Raw genomic sequence first — 14,504 nt, 5'->3', positions numbered from 1 at the left:
TGTATAATTGCATAAGTTTGCACTTTTCCCTTACTTCAGTGATTAGAAATGTCAGATGCATCACATAACTGACAAACCCGACAAATGCAATGCTTACCTTTCCTGGCACTGCAACTGATCTTGTGTCTCTTACAGGTTGTAATTAAAGACCAATAATTGGTTATTATAATCTATAATGCCTTTGCTTCATTTTGTTATATAGTATTTCAGTATTATGCTTTTATAAATAAATTGTACAGAATGTTAAAAAAAACTATTTTCCAGGATGACCATTTTTCAGTCATTAGTACAAGTACTGTACTTGTTCGCGTCGCTTTAACTTTTTGCCATTGCTACCATTCGTGCAAATTATTTTAAACGTCGGTCTGACCTTAAGAATGGAATTTTTGTATTTCATGTTTTATAAGCTTGTATAATATAGTTAACAAAGCATATCAAATTGTGAGAGGTAGGAGGGGCGGGTCTACAACAGTTATAATAATTTGTGAGAGAAATGTAATAAATTTTGGTATAAAATTGTCCCCTGTCATTAGATGCCATACTTATAGATAAAACCATTGTGCTCATGATTTACGAGAATAATTCAGCTCTTATTTTTTTCTTCTAAACTGTACTGTATCATTACTAGATATCCATTAAAATACATCCTCTGTGCATGCTTCTGGGAATCAGATGGCCTTAGATGATGAAGTGGAACAGCTTCGTGCTCAAATTGATCGTGACCTAGATGTTAGGTCTTGCATCTCTAATGCATTGTGCTCTGAGCTTGAGAACATCAAAATTCAAGTTACTCAGGTACAAGATGCTTGCTTGTGTGTGCTTTTGCTTTTCCTTTGTGTGTGATTGGCCAGGAAAATCTATTGTTTATACTAATGCATTGTTCATAGTCATACCAAGTACTGTATTGTATTGTAAAATGTAATTGTCACCAGAGTTTGCTGTATAAATATATTAGTCATTTTTATATTTTTGTATAAGTATGCAGTAATACAATTTCTTTTATACATTTGTGTACAATCGGCCACGTGTTATCCAAACCCCTTGGGACTGAGTCAAAATGGATGACAGGTTGTGTTCGGATAAGTGGTTAGTCATTCTGAAAAGCTAGGGGGGAAAATGGAAAATTTTGTTGCAGAAATCCAACAGTGTTTTGTTTGTACTCACCAGTATATGTTCTGATTTCCTTGTTAACAATGCTCCATCAACTATAACCTTCAAGTTATTTCGATAGAAAAGTTGGTGGTGGATGATGATAGTGTTGGGTTGACTGAAGTGGAGATTAATGGTGGTGACGTAACCTCAGGAGACTGCCATTTACCAAGTAACTCTAATGTACCTAATGCCATGGCAGAGTTGAAAGCTTCTGAGACATCAGTTAGTGTATGAACACTGCTCAAGTGGCACCTGTGTACGGTCACTGGGCAAACTAGGTCCAACTTTATTGTACATTTTTATTCAGACTGCCTGCTCCAGCAGTTATCCAAACTTTTTTATCCAAACAAAACTCAATCGGATAACAGGCATTCGTAAAGCATGTGGCTGTAGCACGAGGGAGCTATACATTTAAATAAGAATGTACGTTTCATTTTCCCATAATCTTCATGTATTTCTGTAACTTCGTTAGAAAAAATTTGTTAGCCTGTGACAAAAGAATAAAAATTCTGTGTGGGGCCAAACTAGCTTAGCCCCTCCACTCACACATTATAACAACAATTTTTGTTTTTTGAGTGGGGAGGGGGGGTAAATCCACCTTCTGGGGCTTACCACAAACAAAATTTAGCACCTAGAAGTTTTTGGCATTTTTTTCACAAACTTGTCATTTACTCTATAATTTCATATGCTCAAAATATTTGTTACATTTTTGTCAAAAAGTCGTTCATGGGAGGTCACCCCCAAAATTTCACAGTGGAAGGGTTAAATAGTATTAGACTTAACAGATTCCAATAAGGTAAGTAGGAGAGCCAATGATTAAAGTGCAGAAGAAATAGTTCAAGTGGTCGTGAGAGAGAGGAGGTGTAATTGGCCGGTGTACTGGACTGTTCCAGGAATGTGTATAAATGTGCCTAAATGTATATCCATTGCAATAAATGTTAGGGGGGGGTGATAAGCTCAAGTTTTTCATGCATGTTTTGTTTTTTGTAAAGTGTTACAAGTGCCATCTACTAGTGATTGTGCTTTTAATTGTCTTATCGATTCATTGAAGATAGTAACTAGTGAGTCTGCAACCAGGTTTGTGAATAGAGCATTGGTGAAATTCACCTTTTGTTTTTTATTGGCATATCACAAAGCTTTTCCTGCTGGTTGATTTCTAAATGTTGTATGTGTGTGGAATAATTACTGTCAAATGATTGCACATTATTTTGATAAACATTTATTTTTATTAATGTATTTATAGCACTGGATACAATTGTTCACTTTCACTCATTACTGAAGAGCACTTTAGTCTTCTGATGTGCATGAGATATAATGAATTACAGCAGGCCCTTTGTTTTTAATTACTGGAAACAAAATTGACAAAGTATTGTAAAAAAAATTCTATCTCTTTTGTGTACCTTGAAAATCTTTGTATTATTGAAACTGGATCGCTCTTTCTTACCAGATATTTGGGTGTTGCCACACATGATAAAACTCATCTTGTTTTAACCCTTAGGCAGCGGTTATCATCAGTTGTTAATTCAGAGTAGTACGGTTATCTTAAGTGGCTAAAGTCACTTGATTGCAGTGATGGTTGTTAACAGGGATGTTGACAGGGAATGACTAATGGTCACAGGAACACAGATTTTGGTGGAAACTCTCATACAGTGATGTTGACTATGAAAAGGCAGCTGCCCAACGATCTTATGCTCTCCACATGGTGAAGTAGTCAAATTCTTCTGAAAGCTGAGCTTTCTCAAGTTTTGCTTGGTGCAGTACAAGAGCAGTATAGCAGGAGATTCTATACTGCTGGTGACTACTTTGGTAATGCTGTTAACTTGTTAGACTAAGCTAGAGGTACATGGCTAATATCCTATTGTACTAGGAAAATGGCTGCAATCTCCACAATCACTAGTCAGGATGAGGTTTCTATAAGATGCTGGGAGGAATGTTCTATTTCTTAGTCACTATGTTACAGTTTTGGTGGGCTCTCTGTGAACTAATCAAAACTAGTTGTCATTGGTAGACTTGGCACTCCTGTGCAGCACTTTGAAAGTGACATTAATTATCAATGGTCACTCAGGTAGATGGTCGAAGTGCAGGCAAATGAACTGTCTCCAAATACAAATCTGGCACTTTTATTGACAGTCCAATAACAGTTTATTGACTGTGAAGTCTGTAATTTCTACAAATACCCTGCCAAACATGACAAATCTTAAAATAGCTCTTCTTCACAGTAAGAACATATGAATTGTTGCGACTTAGGCCACTTTTAGAGATCCTTCACCGGTATTGGGGATTGATGTGCAATTACAGACATTTGCATATGCACATGTAAGTGAATGACAGCAGTGAAGATGATTATTCACAGGGAATAAGACTGAGAGGAATCACTTTAAGAGTGAATGAATATCAGATATATCTTAGAGTAACTCACATGAAGCAGGTGTGGTGTAGTGCTGCAGATGTATTGGTGGTGTGTAGGGGTTCTCTCTCATGTGAAAAATATGGTGAATAGACAAGTGTAGGTTTGAGTGCATTATCTTCTAAGGCTATTATCCTATATTACTCTATTTCCTATGATATGATTGTTCTATTCCCCTGTAAGTGGGAAATGGCATAATGATGAGTTATCAATACATATTTGATATGTTTAGAAGTTAGATTTTATAAGACTCAAAGTGCAAATTATAGATTCTCATATATAAAGATGAAAAGAATTTGGTTAGATAAGATTTTCTCTTGTATAGGCAACTAGTAGTGTTGTACAGGAAGCGTGTGGGAGAGTTGGAACATTCTAAACTAATGTGTACTCACCTATTTGTGCTTGCGGGGGTTGAGCTCTGGCTCTGTGGTCTCTTTGGACGTGTGTGTCAGTGAGGGAGTGTTGGGGAGAGTTGTTTCATTTGAAATTATATAATTATTGTGGTTTCATATCACCTCATCCCTCCACCTCAACATTATTACTTTTAAATGTTTTTTCTCGTGTTACCGTCGAGTGTTGCAGGTGGTTCATGGGTGCTGCCATCTGCTCCATGGATGAAGCTCTTTATTGTGACTCCTCATCTGCAAGCTCTTTAATGTTTTAAGTTTGCTCATATACTTGAATACATTTGTATATTGCTTATTTTTTTCTTTTTGTCTTTAGAATTTTTCATGAGGCTAAGTGTACTGTATATTATTGACAAAAATTAGCTTATATTTATTTATAAGCATTTACCGGTATTCATATTAGCGTATTTGATTTATGTTGCCCTGTGATTGAAAGTACTGTACTCAATCAGGTTTTATTTGTATTTCCTTGTATAATGCTAATCCAAAATGATTCCATTATCATTTAAATTTTTAGTGTTGTGTATTCTATACATATGCATGATTGAGATTTTTTTATTTTTTTGCCTGGCCACCTTCACTAACCCCTTGTTTGTTTGTACTAACTGTTACGTAACCTCCTTTGTTTTGGTGCTTCTGGTGCGTCTTGGTGTCCCCTGCTTGTCCTCTTGTGTAGCTGGAAGATGCAAATGGCAACCTTAACAAGATAATAGAACCTGCCACTGATGTTAACTCTGTCCTATTCCAGCGGCACCTGCAGAGCCTCTACAGTGACAGGTTAGTTCTGGTCCTTACTGTGTTAAAGTAATAGTTCTGAGCTCTACCTCTGGTTGCTCCATCAAGTAAGATGTCACAGCCCTTACATGGACAGGGATCATGTAGTCAGGCAGGGCAATGTACAAATATTGCTGAGGAAGTCATTGGAAAATACTACGAAGTAACCATTAGAGTCGCAAGTTCAATTCCATTAAATGGCATCAGTATTCGGAGATTTGTCACTTTCTTCTGGTTACATTGTTTAATCATTAGAGTTGTTTCCACTAAAATTAAAGCCCTTCCAAACTGTCATTTTCAAGCTGGAATGAATATTCTTAAATAATTCCCTCTGCACAACACTATTTGAAAGCTTCAAAATTTCCTTGCGTGGTATCCTATGTTGCCACTGCCTGATAGCAAGATCCATGTTCAAGGCCACTGGAGTTGCATTTAAGGGATTTGCCAAATTATATTGCTGGGAGTTTTGCTTTAAACAAAAGTTCAGAGCCTCATTTTTAGTTTACATTAATTGCAAAAAGTATGATAAGGGATTTATGACAAAAGTCAATACAATAATGTGTATCTGATTTTGGTTCTGTTGCATCTTAAAAATACAGAGAAGAAGCTAATTCATGAAGCTTTAATGTCATTACTAAAAAACAGGTATACTACAGACTACCATTTTTCAGGGACTGGTACAAAAAAACAGTGGGCCTTTTGTCACATGTGACATTGCAGCTGCTGCATTACTACAGTGTTGCAGAAAGTTACACTACCAAGTCTCAAGATCACAAAATAAATGTGGTAAATATTGAGGATCATGGTGACATCCAGCAACCAGAGATGTCAAGTGGCAAGATTGTTGATCTCTCCTTTTTGTCTGATTGTATGCCAGATGACAATGATGCTAGTCGGCTGAATATGCTCCCAGAAGATAGCGTTCTTCCAACAGGTCTTATTAGCAAAACTGTTTATGCTGATCAAGGTGAAGATACAGAACTAACTAGCAACTCAGGTTCAGTATTTGATAGTACTGCAATGAGTGAAGGAATGCTTGATGATGTGGACAAGGATGAACAAGTTCGTTCTATACTCACAAAGTCGTATCCACAATTGATGTCTATATTGAAAGGCCGGTGGGACCGTGTAGTTGTGGAAAATCTGGAGAAGGAGGTTCAGGAGTTAACAATTTCACTGCAAGCATCGGCAGGAATGTTTAAAATTTTCATGCATTCGGTATCATCTGGTAACCAAGAGCTTTCTTCTCATACTATTAGAGAAGAAACGGAAGATGAGAATGCATCAAAAGAGACACTAAGTGATCCAAGTCAGCAGAGTGAACATCATCTGTGTGAGGCCGGTCATGCCACCAGTGATACATCAAGTAAACCTCCGGAGGATGGGAGGGCACACACAAGTATGTCTCAAGAGAAAAATGAATCATTTTTAACTGGGACTTTTAAAGCTGTTTTAAGTGCTAAAAAGAAACTTATGTCAGTTGAGATGCGCAGTGAAGACAACCCAACTGTAAAAGAGGATGCTGTAAGTCTGTCTACTCTCTCATCTCCCTCTGATGTGCTTAATAAATTAACATTGCAAGATCTTGATGATCTCTCTGAAAGCCTCAGTCATCTTCTGAGCCAAGATGAATCCTTGATGAATTTTACTAAGCTTAAGCCTCAAGAACTTAGAGATGGAGATAAACTGAAAAAAGCCCTTAAACACCTATGTCAGAATGCCCAGGCATCAGAGGGCCTTCGAGTGAAGCTTCATCATTTAGAGGGCTTACTGAAGGGCTTGGAGGAAGAAAAGAAAATAATAAATGATGAAAATAGTCGTCTTAATCACTACAGCAAGAAACTTGCCATGGAACTCCAGGCAAGTCTTAATACCTTTTTATTCATTTTGATTGCATAATGTTTGTGATTTGTCCAGTCTGCCTTCTGTCTTGCAAACACTTATTTAAGGAAAAGTTTTGATGGTTTGTGTTGTACTTTTTGTAATTTACAAAAAAAAATTATGTAAAAGAAGCCTTAGAAATTAAATATTAACTTCTATTTGTTCCAGAAAAGAAAATTAGTTTTTAAATCTTTTAAAATAAAAATAAAGGAGATTAATTATTATTCAAATGTAAAACACCATTTTAAGTATCATTCCATTTAATGCATGTAATATTTTGTTCCTGATACTGTGCACATGCAACAAGAATACTCCGTAACTTACTTATTTAATATAAAAACTTTTTATTAAATTCGAACAGGTTGCCAAGGACCAAATAGAAGAATTAGAGCTAGGGCAGCAGGGACAAGAGGGAGGAACTGCTTCAACTCAGTATGCAGCAAGAATGGAAGCTTCAAAGGACATAAGAGAACGAGGTACAGTATTTCTGCTTGAAATAGTGGGCTCTAATTATCCACATCTCCGTTTTACAGATTCCTTGAACAACAGAATCGAAAAACCTAGTTATTTCCGTTTAACAGAACATATCTGGTAAATAGGGGATATATCCCCATTAACTGGGTAGTTTCCCCTCCTTCATATTATTTGCATCATCGATGTAAATAGGAGCTGCCTCGTAAGTACCAATAAGCCTTACGTAGTTAGCGTAGTTCTCGTGTCTTTATTGGTACAGTACATGCATACATCCATGTGTATGAATAAGTGAATGTATCAATAAGAGCATAAAGACTAAGAAAGCTCCATAAGGCATATTGGCTCATACAAGATATCTATTATTTATATTATGGATATAAATAGGAGCTTCCTAGCCCAGAGTAGGCAGGTCCCATTTATATTCTCCTAAATTCATTCACATATTGGCCTTATTGACCTATATGAGGCATCTCATATTTATATTATGGATATAATTAGGAGCTGCCCCATTTGGGCCAATAGGTCCATATATGAATGAGTTTAGGTGAATAAAAATATAAGCTGCCTCATATAGGCCAAAAGGCCTTTTGTAGTACCTACATTATGTTCAAATGATGATTGATTGACCAGGTATACACTTATATAAAGTTGTGAAAACCATGTGAACATAATTACATATGTAATTATAATGGAATTTTGTATCATGGCATTTACTGCATTGGCTTAGTAACATTTGTGATGATAAACACATTTGCATAGTACGGTAATTATGAAACAGTAGCAGGATTTTTTCATGGCTCAAGGTAAACATTACTACATCCATATAGAACTAAAGCTACTATTATATCCATATTAGTATCATTGGTGTAAAACCCAGGCAATAATAGTTTAACTCGACATATGACAACCACATTACCCCATGAATCAACACTTGATGATAAACACACTTTAAGGTTTAAGTAAGAAAAATAAACAATTGAGGGTTTGATAATTCCAGGAGTTATAAATAGGAAATTTGCATATAACAGTGAAGGAATATTTTAAAGTCTCATGATGTCTGCGTGATACAGTCCTTGCACTGGACATACAGGTTTTGTTTACATTTCTCTATGACAATAATTTGTGCTATGTCATCCTAAATAATGTGAAAGATGGGATCAGTAAATGTTTATTAACTTGATAATCATAAATACCATGTACATGTTGTGTATACCGAGTAATTATTTTTTTCTCGTACAGTACGTGCTGCTTTGTCCGTCAAAAATAAGTCATTAATGGACCACAATGAACTAGTCACTCGTGTTGGGGATCTGGAAGGCATTCTTGAAGTTGTAGTGCGAGATAATGACATCAAAGTTGAAGCACTCAATTTTGAAGTTGCAGATTTGACTCAACAGGTACATCATTCTACTGTTCTTGAATGTAAGGTCTCTTCAATTTTTCATGTTCCCTTATTCAGGGTAAAGTGGAGACTCCCTTAATAGAGCTTCGTAATGGTGCTATAATATTCCATTTTTCACTCTCTTCATTAGATTGAAAATATGGAGATGTACAAATGTAGAATCTAATCTACATCATTCACATAGTTTAGGGACAGTAACAGGTTAGGAGTATGGTGTTGTATCAGCAAAATGTTGTATACAATTGAACTTTACATATACAGTATATTTATTGTTGTGTTTACTTTCACCATTAATAAACCATTTGGTAAAACTACAGCTGGAGGTGGCAGATCGACAGCTTCGATCATCTCGCCAGTTCTTAGAGGAGCATGCTAGCGAACGTGACCAAGAAATGGAGGACCTAATGCATGCTAGGGACAAGCTAACTAATCAGCTGCGTGAAAAGGACACCTTGTTAACACAGCATGCATCTTTAGAGAAAGAGGTATGAAATAATTTTTTGTTCTGTCTCTTTTGTGAGGAGTTGCTGCACACACACACACAATTTTCCAGGTAAGAATTAAACTCTTACTGGTAAAGTTAATTTTATAATTTACTTTGTTTTATAGGGAGGGTCATTTTGGGCTTCAGTTTAACCAGTAAATTTAACATTTTAAAAGCTCTGCTCTTCATTTGTTAACTTCCTGTAGTGATAATGTGAATGAGGATGTCTATTATTACTGTACTTAATATCAATAATGTTTTTATTAAATTACCCTGCAAGTAAATTATCCTTAAATGTGTAGTAACAATACAGAATAAATAGAATATATAAATAAAAAAAATATATATATATATATAAACTGTATACCACACTACTATGGATGTAACACTTCACTAACCTTGGGTAATAGGAGCCTCGAACACCCAACCTCTGGCATGGGAGGCACTACTGAGGCTAACTATAAAAGGGAAGGGTCCGAAAGCAGGTAACTGCTACCCAAATAGAACCTTATTTAATTTAACCTTAACTGGAAGTATTTAAAAATGAAATTAATAAAAAAAAATTAGCAGACTTTAAAGTACTTTATACTGTATATGCAAAGCTCTTGTTTAAGCAATATACATGGATACTTCATCAAGATTCTCCACCAGCATAAAAGGGGTTAATTGAAAGTCCTTGCTAGGTTATACCAGTGCTAGGAAGCCATTTAAGAAAAGCTTGGTTCTACCTAAAGTGTGGGAAAGTCACTCATGAACTCTCAGCCTTTCGAGGTCCTTCTTGGCATTGCAAGAGTTAACAGATAGCACTTTTGGACTCTGATCAACTGCCACCATATGGCAGCATCCATGCCACTCTAAGGTGTACTGCATTTACCCACACACAAATAAAATCTTATCAGTGGAAAGAAGAAAGCTCTGCAAAGGAGAATCAAGGACTCAAGGGTTGGAATGGAAGCATGGAAATGTCTTGCTCTGTATGGTGAACTGTAGATTGAAGTGAAAAACTGTAACAAACCAGAAGGATAACAATAATAGAAAATTGCTTGGGCCAGAAAGTGAAGTCCTTCCAGCAATAGGGCAAGAGACCCCCTAAGGGCTGCCACAGGGCACCCAGGATACTGACAGGTCCAGTACAGATTACATTGAGGAAAGTCATCCAAGTGCCATTCTAATATCACAGTCAGATCAGAGTTCATTTTTCCTTGTATTGAAGTATACATTTTGGAATCTTAGTTCATTGTATCTTTGATAATTGTTGGTATGGAAAATCGGAGTTTTCCTTGCATGGCAACTTAATGTCAAATCGTCTCATTGTCTCTCAGATGTCGTGGTCATATTAAATTATTAAAATGAATAAACTTGGCAGTATGTTACATTTTTTATGGTGAGGAAGTACAAAGTTCTATTGAATTTGTATTTAGATGGATTAAACTTTTTTTTTTTTTTTTAGTTTAATAAAACAACTCTTGTACTTTTGAGCACAGTTTCACACGGTTTATTTATATATTTTTCTTAGGCAATTGTTGTTGGTCACATCTTGGGAAGGTCAGTCATTTGTCTCATGCAACCTTGATGAGCATAGCAAGACTTCCTCTCTGATAGTACCAGACCATTGCTGTATATAAATAATGCATACACAATGTATATGTACATAATTTTTTGTATGTTATATTGGCAAATACGTATTTTCTTATTTGTTGTACAGTAACAACTTTCATTGTACTTGCCTAATTGTTTATATTATTCATTGTTCAGTTTTCTGTGGCATGTATTCCTTAAAAAATTTCTTATGGTGGACTTTAATGCTTGACAGTGTGTTTGATTGTTTGGGAACATTGATTGGTAGAATGTTGGACATGCTCATGCGTGACTATATTGTGCATAATAGAAGTTTCCTTTACATTACTACTGGTGGAAATTAGTTACTGTTGATAAAGATAATCAGCTGATTACAGTAACAAATTAGATTTATATAACTCAGTGAATTAATGAAAAGACAATAGTGAGATTTATTCCTCTTGCAACAACTGTGGTATTGTATCATAGGTGGAGAATTTAGAGCGACAGTTGCGGGAAAAATCCCAAGAACTTCAGGACGCTCTTGCCAGTAAAGAGGAAATTCAAGTCGAACATAAAGCTGCTGTTGATAAGGTAATGACGTACTGTAGTCTAAGAATTAAGCAACTTGCGAGTCTCGTGCTTCCTTGTATTAATTATATAGATTTGTTTTTTGTTCTGTACTGCACTTAAACAATGTACTGTATATGCACCTTCTGGAAATGTATAGAGCAGTCATGCATGAACATGTAACAATTTCTTGATGTGTCACATTTCTTATTTTAACTAAAACCATAAACAAGAAAAGTATTTCTTAGTAACTTAGTAATTGTATTAAATTTACTCCCTTATTTGTTGTCTGTAAATGTGCATTGTGTGTTGTGTGTACTTACCTGCTTGCAGTTGCACAAGTGGAAATGTGCTCTTTCCATGTGCCTCAGCCCTCCTTGCTTCCCTCACTTCTTCTCGTGTGGTGTTAGGAGAACAGATATAGGATGGAATGAAAATGCCATGAATAGATGTAGAGTGCAAAAGTCAGTAAGTTATATAATTGGAAAAACATAATGAGATTGTTTGAGCAAGTTGAATGAACATTTGATGGTAGATTTATAAATGTGTTTTCCTGTGAAATTGAGGCCAGGGGTAGAAGAGGCAAGCTGGGAAGAGAGTGGGTTGAAAAAGTGCGTGAAGAAGCTGGAAGCCAGTATGGAAGTACACAGAATATGGTTTGGATCAAGTGTGGATGGAAGTGTGCTGTTGGTGAAAATTGAATATAATAATGCATTTGATAACCGGTACAGTATAAAACAATTCATGAGAAGCACTGTGTACCTGGTCTATGGAATAGAGACAGTGTTGCTGTACTCACCTAGTTGTGCTTGCAGGGGTTGAGCTTTGGCTCTTTGGTCCCGCCTCTCAACTGTCAATCAACTGGTGTACAGATTCATGGGCCTACTGGGCTCAGGCAGTGTTGCTGTGGATGACTGTTGTAGTGTGCCTACCTATAAATGACTTGACTCGAGTATCCAGCTTCCATCAGATTCCCATTATCCTACCTCCTTTCAATTTAAATAGGTAGCACTTGTCTACCATAGCAAATAAGTCTTCCTTGTCTATTTCCCCTATTCTATTTCTTGCTTATATTTAGTGATCATATTTCCTAGCTTTTCTCTCATTTGAGGTTGAATTCCCTTATCCTGTGCTTATTTCTATCCTTGTTTTGAACCCTTGTCTCATTTTTCTTGTTATAAAGTCTGTTAAACCATGGGCTTACTATTGTATTTTCATCCATTGTTGTCCTGTAAGGGACAAACTATTTTGTTGCTTTTATGCAATTTCTGTTTATCCTGTTTTCCAGTCATAAATCTGTTTTGGTATAGAAATGCTGGTGCCCTTGTTATAGATTTCTTAATTTTGCATACATCCTGTTAACTAACTATTCTTGCAAAACACTTTTGTAATCCTATCTTAAAGTTCCCTTAAATTCCCTAAGATATATTGTACTTCTTTTTGAAGTCCAGCTTCTTCACTCTTCCTTTCTTGTCCCATTCATGTCATAATTACTAATAAAACATAATTGCTCCTAACTAATATGGCTCAGATATTTTAGATAAAAAGGATTCTTCCTCTTGTCTAGAGAATGAAGCCAAATGTTGATGGGGTATACCTTTTCCTTATTCTTGTGGCCTGCTTAATCTGCTGATATGCTGTAGCCTCAAGAATGAGGCTCACAAGTTTAACGTTTCATATATACCCGGTTCCTGCTTCGAATACCTCCGAATCTATTGGTTTTTAAACCAGTCACCCAGTACTAAAAGTTTGGCTCTATCTTGATCTTCTGTCTGCATTAACACATACGTGGCCCTCTGCAGTTCCTGCTACTATCTCCTCTACTACACTTTGCTCCTCACCTCTCTCTAGCCTATTTATTGCCTGCATCTACTTCCTCATCACAATCGACTTGAGAATGGTCCAGGATGGACCAAAACGTCGTCGTCCCTTCACCTTCTAGTGTGTGGTCTGGTCAAACAACATGCGTGAGTTTTGAGTCCCCTGACGTTTTTAGTCGTGTTCCTCTCTTTACTAAATGTTTCTTGCTGGTGATCTGTGGGATTTATGATTGTTAATTTGTCTGAGTATGTGTATATATGTATGAGCAGTTGTGTTTTTGTATATACAGTTCAGGTATATATTATTGACTGAAAACATGAGATAGCACTGCTCATTCTGTTTGATATAATTTATTTGCTGATTTAGATGAATGGTCATTTACATTGTGCTTGTTTGTCATGTGTTTTAATAACTTTTTCTTGTTTAGTTAATTTATGTATGGTTGTCTTGCACTGTGCTGTTACGTGTCATCTACTTTTACATTATTGGAATACATCTCCACTTAACAGTATTTGTAATCACTCTTAAATCCAGCTTAACTGTGTACTAATTGACTTAAGGGATTTTCTTTATACAATAGATATGGGACCTGAGAGAAATTATCCAGTCCCTTGAGGTTCAAGTTGATGGGAAGTGTGTTGAGGTGAGTGAGCTGAATGCTCGAAATGAGATGTTATCGGCGGAAATTGAACAGGCTCGGCAGCACTCCCAGGATCTCACTGCTCAGGTAGCAATTGTTTCAAGCTATTTTATTGTTTTGTATTAACATTAGTTTGCTCTTGGTATTGAGATAAGAGTGCATGTCTTAAACAAGCTTGCTCATGAGAAATGTTAGTATAGTTTGCTAATTTGATCATGCATTATAAAATTATGGAAAGTAATTTGGTTATTGATGCATGATTACTATGATCAAATAATTTGATAAACTTAACTGGTTGTGCATGGTAAGACTTTATGTAATGCAGGTATTTTCATTCATAGTGTTATAATGAATCTACTGTATCTCACTTTTAAAGAAATCTTGTCGTTGCTGTTACAGTATTTATATTACAACAGTGGAATCTCGATACAGTGTGTTTTCAATGTTCTGCGATGATCAATTACTCCCGATATTCAGAAAATTTAAAAATATCAGTTTATTGAAGAAAGGGCTAGGTAAGGCTGGAGGTGATGGAGTTTCTGACATCACTCCTCACAAACAATGGTAAACATGTACACTTTTCCTCTTTTAGAAGGCGAGGAAAGGGACATTAAACTTCCAATATATTTCATGCTACTGTGAGTAAATAATGAAGGGAAAGTAAGATAGAGGCAACACATGCTCTCAAACACAACTCCCTGCCTCCCACAAGTTACTTGATTTCCAGATGTGCTTCTCTGCTTTTCACGAAGTTTCTATTAGTTGGACAAGTGGATCGTGCATATTTTTGTTGCCTCCCTTGCTGGCCTCAATGGGGTGGCTGGCCCCTTATTCTGGAATCGGTTGTTTCCTTCACGGTATTTGTATTGTCCCGCAGGTTTTCTCTGTAAAAGTTCTTTTGTGGTTGCCCTCTGAGTGAGGATTTTGGGTTTTGT

At 36.3% G+C, this 14,504-nt stretch overlaps 1 protein-coding gene across 7 annotated transcripts in view; it reads left to right on the top strand.

The window, feature by feature from the left end:
* The window catches only part of LOC123755388 (A-kinase anchor protein 9), a 104,315-nt gene that overhangs the window by 51,872 nt on the left and 37,939 nt on the right, over nt 1–14,504 (top strand). For 3 of the 7 annotated variants that reach the window (XM_045737975.1, XM_045737971.1, XM_045737970.1), the window contains exons 15-22: nt 673–795; nt 4,643–4,743; nt 5,412–6,600; nt 6,983–7,097; nt 8,335–8,492; nt 8,815–8,982; nt 11,028–11,132; nt 13,510–13,656. In XM_045737975.1, the coding sequence (XP_045593931.1) occupies nt 673–795; nt 4,643–4,743; nt 5,412–6,600; nt 6,983–7,097; nt 8,335–8,492; nt 8,815–8,982; nt 11,028–11,132; nt 13,510–13,656 (2,106 nt within the window). The remainder of the gene's footprint in view (nt 1–672; nt 796–4,642; nt 4,744–5,411; nt 6,601–6,982; nt 7,098–8,334; nt 8,493–8,814; nt 8,983–11,027; nt 11,133–13,509; nt 13,657–14,504) is intronic. The other 4 variants (XM_045737972.1, XM_045737976.1, XM_045737974.1 and 1 more) reach the window with 4 other exon arrangements.

The sequence above is a fragment of the Procambarus clarkii genome, chromosome 52, assembly GCF_040958095.1.
Source record: "Procambarus clarkii isolate CNS0578487 chromosome 52, FALCON_Pclarkii_2.0, whole genome shotgun sequence".
NCBI classification, from domain to species: domain Eukaryota; kingdom Metazoa; phylum Arthropoda; class Malacostraca; order Decapoda; family Cambaridae; genus Procambarus; species Procambarus clarkii.
The sequence above is the reverse complement of the archived record's forward strand: the minus strand, read 5'-3'. Positions and strand labels throughout refer to the sequence as shown.